At 33.7% G+C, this 11796-nt stretch overlaps 1 protein-coding gene and 1 non-coding gene across 2 annotated transcripts; both read left to right on the top strand.

Moving 5' to 3' along the window:
• The first annotated feature begins 1119 nt into the window (after positions 1-1119).
• LOC140749125 (putative odorant receptor 92a) lies at positions 1120-7114 on the top strand. The gene is made up of 7 exons (XM_073082155.1): positions 1120-1681; positions 2280-2445; positions 3375-3471; positions 3951-4052; positions 4817-4905; positions 6532-6598; positions 7040-7114. Exons 1-7 carry the CDS (start codon positions 1120-1122, stop codon positions 7112-7114), a joined length of 1158 nt encoding a protein of 385 aa, XP_072938256.1.
• Positions 6839-6911, top strand: TRNAF-GAA (transfer RNA phenylalanine (anticodon GAA)). The gene has a single exon. It is a non-coding gene; the product is annotated as a tRNA-Phe (tRNA).
• Positions 7115-11796: the final 4682 nt, after the last annotated feature.

The raw sequence follows: 11796 nt of genomic DNA, 5'->3' as shown, positions 1-11796 counted from the left end.
TTTTAAATTGAGAGTTCAGAGTAAAAATAAGTTTCTAAATTGACTTTGAAAAAGGAGGTCCTTCGGCTGCGTTTTTTAAAGATAATAAATGTTCAAATGAAATCGATTCATTTATTGCATTTAGTAATTAAGGATAGTTTGAAGTTAGTATTGACATAAACATAATTAATAATTATAATACTAAGTATAATTTTATATTTGCATGCTTTTTGGCAAAATAAGAGATCATTGTATTGATTGAACACCTTTTGTATAACCTTATTTGCAAATAAAAACTGATTTGATTTGATTTGAGTCTAACAAAACGGACTTGGCCAACGCGGTGGACTATGGCCTAAGTCTGATTCTGAGAGGAAACCCGTGACCAGCAGCGTGACAATAACGGGTTGATGATGATGATGATGATGATGAAAAAATATATATTATTAAGTAGATATGTATAAAAATATTACGAGGCACTGTTTAAGGTACGTCGTTTTAAATTATTATAATTGCTTTTATTTTGTGTAGTGATTGTAGATAATATATTTCTCAGCTTTACATACAGCAGTTCATAAATGTTTAATAGGATAACTACTCTAATTTTTAGTAAATCTTATATTTTTAAAAAGTACCTATTGCTGTCATTTTCAATGATTGGTTTTTAAAAGTATCAATAATTAATTACTTCGTAATTTGTGTTACAGTGACGAAAGAGGCAAAAGAATTTTAATAGTAGGGCCGTCACTAGATACTTTTAATTAAAAAATTCGTTGATTGTTTGACAGTGTATTAAAATGTATGTGTATAAGTTTATAAATAATAGACAGGGACACGAAATAAAAACTGTGTAACCTAAAACAAGCTTTTATGTTATTTTCTTTATTTCCGAAGGGTATGAAATGTGTACTGCATGCATTTTACGTACATCGATTCAAGATAAATCATATTTTTTTAATAAATTAAAATACATATTTTTGACAGCCCTTAGTTTATCGTACATTTAAATATGGCCTCCGCGTTAATAACTCGTAATATTTCTGGCTCTACAGTATTTAAACGTCTATCATTCAGTCTTTTTATCTGAAAACAACAGTTCTCAACAACAGTCTCTCAACAACAGCTTCTCTTGGCTTAAAAATGGATATACCATCCTTTGACGAAGTGTTCAGACAGATAAAAGTTAATTTCTGGCTTCTAGGAATTCCTTTTCATACCTCTCGAATAAGTCTCAGATTCTATATTTTCTTTTTCTCATTAACTCTGACGGTTTTGCAGGAAATCGGGTTTTTCATATCGGAATCGTCAACTGAGAATTTTCTCACTTTAACTCAGTTAGCACCGTGCACTTGCATTGGGATTCTGTCTATTATAAAACTACTCCTCTTAGTGTATAAGCGGCATAGAGTGTTCAAACTCACTGACTCCCTCGAAACCACTTATCACGATATTGTGAACAATGTCAAAAAAGCAAACAAAATTCGTCAAAATTTCGTGTTTCTGAAATATTTAACGAAATACTACTATATTCTTAATGGTGTGCTTATTTCTGTTTACAACTTTTCTTCGCTTATAATAATTTTGTATCATTACATAGACACTAAAGAGGTGTCTTATATATTACCTTATTCCCTCTATGTACCGTTTTCTACAGACAATTGTGCCACGTGGTCAGCGGTATACCTTCACTCTATATCAAGTGGTAAGTCTTTAACTTTATTATGCAGCTACTTTATTAGTAAAAGAAACAACAGTATTAAAGAAAAAATAATAGCAATCTGCTTTGTATGTCGTAGTTTAAATGAATTACTTCGAAGGTTAGTATTATAGTCTTTTCAAAATTTAAATAAGTACCTTATAGGTACTATAGAGGTTACCTATTTAAATTTTGAACGATTCTAGAACTATCGCGGTTGGGTTCCAAACATCACTTATCTCGACATAATAACAGTCTTAAGCACAGCTGTACTATGATTTTAAGAAAGATCATACGTAATCTCGTATCGCTCCATACGCCTCGTCATACGAAGCGTATCAACTCAGTTCTCAGTAACAAGTAACAAAACATTTTTGGACCTCAGATAGGTCTATAATCCTATCTGGGAAAGATTACAGATGTCCATCGCCTTATATATAAAGCTTTCCACCGAAATCTACAATTGTACGTATTTTTCAAAACAAAAAAGGCACTTAGAAGGCAGAAATATGATATTCTGTGAATTCTTACTGTTACTAAGAAAATCTATTTATTTTGCAAATTATTTTCTATTTCAAAATTCATAGAAACGTCTTCTTTACAGGTTTCATTTGTGTTCTATATTTTACAACGGTTGATGCCCTCTACTATATCATGTCTACTCATGTGTATAGTCACTTCACGCTTCTCAGTAGCGAGATTATTGACTTGGATGCCGATAATTCGTATTTATTGAACGATATAGTCAAAAGGCACCAGTACATTTTGAAGTGAGTATTTTTTTCGATTGCGGAGGTTAATGCTTTTCGACATTTTATTATGTAACGGGTACTCACGATATGCGTTTTTAAATATCATTATTGCTGATATTTCGACCCCGTTGCACGGGTCGTGGTTACGGCGAAACTGCGGTGGCGGGGAGAAGCCGTTGACAAGTACTAGTGGAAGATTTATCTATATTCCCTACGTTTAGTTCATTTTTCTTAAGAATAGATAGATTGTCTAATTCCGCTATAATTTTAGTCTAAAATCATATAATGTTTTTCGAGCTTATGCATGTATGTCTCAATGTTTGGCAACCAACAGCAAAGAATGTATAACGTACGACGGATTTTAATATGACCTGTCGTTGGATTTGTCTTGTGGGGGTAAATATGGGCTATAGTTTACGTTGTCGTGTTTTTGTATTTATAGTAGCTAGCTTACAACACAACCCTTTAAATATTTTAAACAATAAACAAGATAAATGCAGACGAAGGTGTAGCACCTACATTATTCGACTCCAAAACGGCCGTCTTATTTCCACCATACCCGCTTCAGCAGCTGTCCAGCACAGCTGTATTTTGGTTTTAAGAGTGTATAAATAGAGAGAGAGAGACTTACATAATGCATTCTAAATGTTTCTTTCTTTCTTTCTCTGTCTCTTTCTTTCTTTCTTTCTTTCTAATGTATCCTTAGGACTAAACGCATTAGTTGACGACATCTGATAGCACTTCACTCTATACCCTGTATAGTAATAGTTATCATCTAGAGGACTGGCATCTGACCCTTCAAGAGAACTTAAATAGTGATCATATTGTAAAGAAGTAACATAAACATAACTGTATACATATGGATTTTTCGCTGCCTCTTTAGTAATATTCTGAAACAGGTATTTTAGCTCCTTTACAAAGAATAATGAAGTGAGATTTTCTTTTAGATTATCCGAAGATTTAGAGGACATATTCACGGCTCCCAACTTGTTCAATGTTTTGGTGGGCTCTTTAGAAATATGTGCACTAGGATTCAATTTAACAGTAAGTATTGTAACATAGCAATAATTATTGTAATATAACATAAATAACGCATGAAATTAAGCTTTTGATTCTCGCCACACACTAGGATTTTTATATCGTGGGTGCAATTGTCACACACAAAGACGAATACACAAATATACCCAGCTCCAGACCATAAGTCTAAGTTCACCATTTAGATATCTGTTTGGCCGTGGATCGAACCTGGAACCTACTGCGTATTAGATTGGTATGGTAAATGTTCCGGTACTATACATGGCTTCAAGTGAATAGCTCTAACATTGAAGTAAGCATTGTAACATTGCAGTAAACATTGTAACATTACAGTAAACATTGTAACATAAGCAATAAAAACTTTTCATTGTCCATTTTCGGAAAAAACTTTAAAAAAAAATCTATCACAGATTAAATAATTTTATATAAAAGTTTTTCAAACGTATTCATAAAAACAATATACTCCATATGAATGAAATTAATTTCAGATGGGGAAATGGACGCAAACACCTGGTGTGGTTTTGTTTTTATTCTCCGTTTTGCTACAAATTTTCATGATGAGTGTGTTTGGAGAAAATTTAATCCGGGAGGTAATTGTTTAGTCTATTTCATTATTTTTATGCACGAAAAAATACTTAAGGAGGAATTTGAAGGTGGTAGAACCCTTTGTGGTTCGACTCCGGCGGCACCACCGCCACACCTATTTCTGCCACATAACAGCAGTGTTAGGCGCTACTGTGTTCCGTTTTGAAGGGTTTGGTAAGGAAGACAGACTTTTCTGAGGCGTTCCAGCTTAGTCCTCAGGGGTAGCGGCGCATCTGTGGTCGCCGACCTCCGGTACGAATATCGAATCCTATCTGGAGTCAATTACAGATGTACATGGGCGGCAGTAGCCTCCTACCATCAGGTGGACTATGCAGTCGTCGTGTCTATGTTCGTCTGCTATTCCATATTATAAAAAAAATAAAAAACGGAGTTATTGACAGATGACCATGCAGTAGCCATCAGATGGACTCAAACATTCATGTTTGCTACTTAGATACAATTAAAAAAATGCTCGTTAGCCACTTCTACATTTTAAAAATACGGCTGAGCAATTTTCTTTATAACTAGAAGAAAGAGCATACTACACCACTGCTCATATAGCATTCCCCCACTAGTACATATATCGGACTTTCAACCGGGTTGTTGTAAAAGCCATCGAATATTTTCCAAAGGTTCAAACGTTATGTCTATCTTCACACATGAGTAAAGTTGAAATAAACTCTTTCGTTTGAATCTCATATATTATTCGGACCCACACCCCACTTGATACCTATAAATACCTATAATACTCGTAGTTTTATTGTTACAGAGTAGGGGAGTCGGTGAAGCAGCATTCTTATGCAAGTGGTATACCATGGATCAAAGATCTAAAAAGACAATCTTACAGCTCATTCAGAGGTGAGAAGATTACTGAACTTAAAGATTGTAATATAGGTGGTCCTATAACACAATTTGTTATATTTTGTGGTTCGATTCCGGCGGAACCACCGCCACACCTATTTCTGCCTCATAACAGCCGTGTTAAACGCTGCTGTGTTCTGGTTTAAAGGGTGTGATAAGGGAGACATACTTTTCGTTTCAGCTTAGTTCTCAGGGGTAGTGGCGCATTTGTGGTCGACCTCACGTAGGAATATCTAATCCTATCTGGGGTTGATTACAGATATATATATGGGTGGCAGTAGCTAACCACTTACCTTAGCATGCTCGTCTGCTACGCCTATATTATAAAAAAGAAAGAAACAAGTTTAATGACTTGGATTAGAGATATTCATATAAATTTTAGCAAATTCGAATCTATATATTCTAGCCTATACAATTTCTAACACGCTAAAACTAAAGATCCGTAGTAAAAACACAGTCCATTTAATTTAAACTTCCTTTATTTTGCTATTAATTAACAAGTAAAAAGCCCGTTAAATATCCTTGTGCGAAGTTACCTTCCCACAAGCTAGTTTGTTAGAATTAATTTTGTTTTTGTATTTACCTTAAGCTTAGTCTTGTTGCAAGATGTCTTGTCAGTTGCACGTTGTTCTTTTAAATATTCTAGACTCGAATTAGAAACTTAAAAACTAATTTAAAAAAAACAACGCGTTGCACTCCGGGAGTGCCGGCATTAACTTTCGAAACCTAACCTGAATAATAAAATTTAATAAATAAAAACGAAACTGACACCCATTGACATATTTTTTCTCTGCTGACACCGCATGAAATCTTGACTTTTGCAGTTTCCTTTGCCATCTTACGAATTTTCGATCAGGCGACGTGTCCTGTCGCGAGTTTAACATTTACCCATCACACAAAGAGCACAATGCCGCCAAAGAAGTTTTCGCTTCAAAAAACGTCCACTATCTCAAGCAAGTCGTGTGTACGGGAAGAATAATCTTCTATTGTTTTCTTTCTTTTTTCAAAAATAGCCACGTAGTCATATAGCTAGAATTGTCATTCAAGTGAAGATTTTGAATCGTTTAGGGTAGGTTATGTCATCTGGGATTGATTACAAAAAGGTCACGTTGTATGTATTATGGTAGATTATTAGTAAAAGGAAAGGCCGAATTGCTTCGAGAAAAGAATGGTACGGCCGTGCCGCTTTTTTTGGCTCGACTTGGCGGAGGCACTACCATGCCTCCAAATGTTATTAAGCGGTAAATAAAAATTAGTAATTTTTTTGTTGGTTCGACTCCAGCGGCACCACCTCTACCTATTTCTGCCTAAGAACAGCAGTGTTAAGCGCTGCTCTGTTCTGGTTTGAAGGGTGTAGTAAGGTAGACATACTATTCCGAGGCGTTCCAGCTTAGTCCTCAAATGTAGCGGCGCATCTGTAGCCTCCCTCAAGAAATCTAATCCAATCAGAAGTTCATTACTGTCCATGTTATATCCATGAGCGGTAGTAGCCATTTACCATCAGGTGGACTGCATGCTCGTCTGCTAGTAGTAGTATATTATAAAAAATAGATATTATAATTTAATCATATGAGTAACTAGATTACTTGAATGTAACTAACACGAAAACAATTTTGTTTCCAGATCTTCAAAGCCCCAAAAATTAACTGCATATAAGTTCTCTACAATTTCATATGAAAGTTTTATTAAGGTAAGATACATGAATTCATATAGTTCTCAACTTGTTTATATATATACCTTTAACATTTGATATCCCTTATACGTATTGACGACTTAGTTACGAAAAAAATGAATACACTGATTGTCAAAAATAATGTAATTGAAAAATAGCCTTTTCCATACTAAGAATTCACTTCGTATTAAAAACTTGATCATCATTGTTGTCGTTTACTTTCCCAACTAAGTCCAAATTTCGCAATATTACGTACCAGCCGAAATAGCTCAGTTGGGAGAGCGTTAGACTGAAGATCTAAAGGTCCCTGGTTCGATCCCGGGTTTCGGCATATCAATTCAAGCGCGAATTCTTTTTATATTTGTTCTTTTTATAAATATTGTAATAAAATTATAATCATTTTTTATATTCTCAATGAATATTTTTATCCAAAATGATTTTTTAAATATTTTTTTACAGATAATAAGCAGATCTTGGTCATATTTTACTATTCTCAAAACAGTGTACAAACCACCTGAGATTATTTATAATTAAATTAAGAATAATTTGTATGTTAATGTGCAAATTAATTAAAATAAATAAATATAAAATTCTTAGTGAATATCATCATTGTGCCATTTTAATTTCATTTTTGTGAATAAAAAAATATTTACGATCCAAACACAATATACATAACTTTGTTCTACGTAGTGAAGTACCTTAAGTGGCTGAGAATTGGTGAGTGACTAAACACTCACGTTTCCACGTAATCAAATCAAATCAAATCAATTTTTTTTATCGAAAATAGGTTCTTTACAGAGCACGTTTTGAAGAATAAGCGAAAGAAACTCCATAACACACATCTTTTAAAAAAATGTTTTTTACAATGTCAACTTAACGTAATGGTACATGTGGAGTTGGAGCTAATTCAGACCACACTGTTTTGTCAGTCAAATAATCACTTAGTTTATAGTACGCTTTTTACATAGCGTTTGTAAACGTTAAGCTATCGAACATTATTGTATTTGTAAACGCTCAGAGAATCCAATAATACAATATATTCTTCGATTTATCACACATCGATTACAAAAGATGCAAAAATCAGATGACATTTCATTTCAAAGCAAGACTAAATATTCCAAAAATATAAAATAGAATAAGTATTTAAAAGTGACGTATATTATCGACAACCAGCAGTTTTATGGTCTATACATTAGTCAGTATGATGTAACTGTATTAGTTGTTTTTACACGCTTTTTATTAGCTTCACCTGTATGTTTGTATGTTTGTTTGTATGTTTGTTTGTATGTTTGTAACCGACTTCTTAAACTTCTAAACGGCCAGATTTCGTTCAAACTTTGTAGATTTATTGAGGACCGATGAAAATACACGATTTTAATAATTTTGTACCATTGTCCTTATCAATATCCTCAGGATTAACGATTTTCGAGGCGAGAGAAAGCGCCTTATGGAGCGTTCAGGCAAAGTTACTAGATTGATTTTTAGCTTTGGAAAATAATAATATTATTTCCCTATAACTCAAATGTACTGAAACATATCTATAATGCCATCTTGTAGAATGATTTTTAGGATTCCGTACTCAAAGGATAAAACGAAACCCTCCGCTGTCTGTTCTTGAGTCACAGGGCTTTATCTCTTAAACCGTAATAGATAGACACTTGATTTTTTTACAAACGATGCATGATGGTGGTCGCTATAACAACAAATACTAAAAATAATAAAATAAATATAGTTTAAAAAACTAAAAAACACGCTTTTATGTTAAAATCAACTAAAAAGCAAAAAATAATCTTCAATCTAGGAATCAATTAAGGAACAGTAAATAGTATCATTGTGGAAAAAGTGTGGGGCGCTTTTCGAACCTGATAAATGGAGCACCCCACACTTTTTCCACAATGATACTATTTACTGTTCCTTAATTGATTCCTAGATTGAAGATTATTTTTTGCTTTTTAGTTGATTTTAACATAAAAGCGTGTTTTTTAGTTTTTTAAACTATATTTATTTTTTACTATAGAAGTGGCGAACATAATGCATTGCACCTGGTGGTAAGTGGCTACGGCCCTTCATGGACCTGTACTCAACCCCAGATAGGATTATAGTCCTAGCTGAAGTTGGCCACAGGTGTGTTGCTACCCCAGAGGACTAAGTTGGAACGCCTCGGATAAGTACGTACTTTTAAATCGGAATAAAGCAGCGCTTAACAGAGCGGTTATTGGGCAGAAAAAGGTGTAAGGGTGGTGCCTCCGGAGATGAACCATATAAGGTTCTACCACCCTCAGATGTAAGGAGAGTTACCGTACCACAATATAAGCGGTTTTCATTTCTTTATTGCCCATATTTCGAACCACTTAAGGTGGTCACAATCCCTGCAAATTGTGGTCATCGTAAGTAATTCAAAATGTCTCAATTCCGGGATAATATTACTCATACAAGTATAATGTATCTCCATAATAATTATAGTGGTAATCTTCCCATCATGTGCAAAACGTTTTTATTATTTTATTTATTAAACACTTAAATATCTACAAATAGAGAGACAAAAGGATCCTTTTATCTACAAATTAAACGCTTTCTACACTCAAAGCCCAATACTAGGGGATGTAAGTGTAGAAAGCTGTGAGTGTAAATTCCCTGTGTCGTGGGTGCTATGGACATACACATAGACAAATACACAAACACCCAGACCCAGGAACAGACATTTAAATTCATCATCCAGATATCTGTCTGGCTGTGGATCGAACCCAGGACCCTCTGCGCATCAGACCTGTACGGTGACAGCTCTGCCACGAGGGACAACAAATATGTACATGTATTTACCTGAATAACAATATAACAAATATAAGTGTGTTATAGAAATTTATGCATAACTATGTATTTGTTTTATTTCATTATCCTACATGCGATCTTATAAACGGTGGCGCAAAATTAATCATCCAATTTTGTTTTTGAATAACTTTTGTATTAAATACAAAAGTGATTTTGCGTATTTTACCTTTTCAGATATCACCTTTTCTAATTAGCAAAAAAAAGTTACATGTCTGTTAAGTTAAGATTAAAACTACTTCGCAACAATCCGCTACAAATATGTATGATGGTATATATTTTAAACCATGCAGTATGTACCACCCTCCCTCCCTCAAAGGATGCATGCAGATGCAAAAATTAAAAATATAAGTTAGTAATATAAGTTTTAGCGATTAACCGTCGTAGAGTCAACTTACCCTGATGATGCTCCGTTTTGGAGCGAAACACGTGTTGGTGGTGGTGGTGGTGGTATGTATGGTGGTGTATATTTTTATACATAAATGATAAATAATGATTCAGGACATAGAGAGGCCGATGCAGCGCATGAGTCAGAGAGAGACGGCGATACTTAAAGGTAAGCGGCGCATACTTGTGAGCGCGTGAAATTAACAATTATAAAACAGGTATAAACAATAAATTTTTTAAAAGTCTCTATTAAGAATATTATTAACTATTGTATAAAGAATTAAAAAAAATATATTATTTATATATTTTTTTTTAATATATTTTTCATGGGTCAAAAGTACCCAAATTTGAGATTTTTCGAACCTTTAAAAATTCATATCTCTAAAAATATTAACTTTATCGTGAAAAGTCATAGGACTTTTTTTATTCGTATTTCAATAAAGAATATAAAAAAAATTTGTCCGGTTGAAAAATAACAATTCCTTGCAATTGTTTAAACAATTTCAGTTTAAACAATATGGCACGGGGTTGCCCCATGGCAACATGCATTTATTTCACCAGTAGGACAATTTAAAGAGGATCGCATAAAAAAATTGAGGTGGAATAGTTTTCGGTACTCATGCGCCAATTCCTCCTGGACTATGTATTGACAACGTAATTTGGTCAGACATCAATAACTTCCGATCATAGTTCAATCAATCAATAACAGAATTATGTATTCAATTCATAATGCCACATCCAGTGAAAAGTGCAATATGACCAAATATTTCGTTATTAACCAAAAATACGACACAGTGTAGTTTTTGTAAAAAAAAAATAACAAATAAATGCCGACTTCTGTGTCACTGCAGAGTGGAGGGTAGCTGAAGTGGATGTTGGTTTGGTTCTGAAGTCGGTGCTAAATATATTTCGTTGGATAACGGCGTAAACAGCGTGTTCAATATGAGCGTAGGCTTCGGAGATATGTGCTGAGCCAAAATTTGTTTCAGTTGATTTTTGCTTTGTAGTGACATGGAAGTCGATTGTATTTTTTAATTAATTTTTTCTTCACCTTTTTTAGTGATGACATACTAAAAATCTTACAAATGCACTAGTCGCCCTTACGATTTTTGAAAGTTCCCCTCGATTTCTCTTGTCTGCCATCATCAGACCCTTATTTTCTCATAATGGAACTACTTTGGAAATATCTTTTTTTCGAACAAAATAAAAATCATCCAGATCGGTTCATAAACGACGAAGTTATCCGAACAAACATAAAAAAAGACATATATGGTATAATTGAGAAACCGCCTCATTTTGTGAAGTTGGTTAAAAAAGACTATTCTCGTAAGGGACGTACAAATACCTTAGATAAAATGTATTTATATTTAGTATTTTTAAACATCAGCATCAGCATCAGCATCAGCTGATATTAATCTGAAAAAATCAGCATCAGCATCAGCATCCGCTGATCTAGTAAAAACCTGCATCAGCAACAACCCTGATTCCAGCTTAGTCCTCAGGGGTAGCGGCGCATCTGTGGCACTGGCGCATTATAACTGGTGCGGAGAAAAACCACTTCTTTCACTTCGATTGTATAGTCTCTCAATATTGCTTTTTGTATCTACTACGAAGATTTTATAACGTTTTCTACTTATGGATATGATTAAAAACGTTATATTTAACGTTAGTTATTAGCTTAAATGATAAATATTGTTCTAAGGCAACTTAACAACGTTATAATATACACAGTAAACAGTAATTGGCTACAAACATTTAACATTTGATATGCTTTATACGACTTAGTTACGAAAAAAATTAATACCCTGATATTAAAAAATAATGTAATTGAAAAAATAGCCTTTTCCATACTAAGAATTCACTTCATATAAAAATTTCATCAAAATCGGCCTGAGATTTATTTTCGCATTTAAAATTTTAGTACGGATTTTAGTATTTATATAAAACGCATTGTTGTCGTTTACTGTCCCAACTAACTCCAAATTTCGCAATGTTACGTACCA

This window comes from Epargyreus clarus, unplaced genomic scaffold (assembly GCF_041222505.1).
Source record: "Epargyreus clarus isolate Ecla_fem2 unplaced genomic scaffold, WU_Ecla_fem_2.2 ptg000017l, whole genome shotgun sequence".
Lineage (NCBI taxonomy): Eukaryota > Metazoa > Arthropoda > Insecta > Lepidoptera > Hesperiidae > Epargyreus > Epargyreus clarus.
Note: the sequence above shows the minus strand (reverse complement) of the source record. Positions and strands in the feature narration are given on the sequence as shown.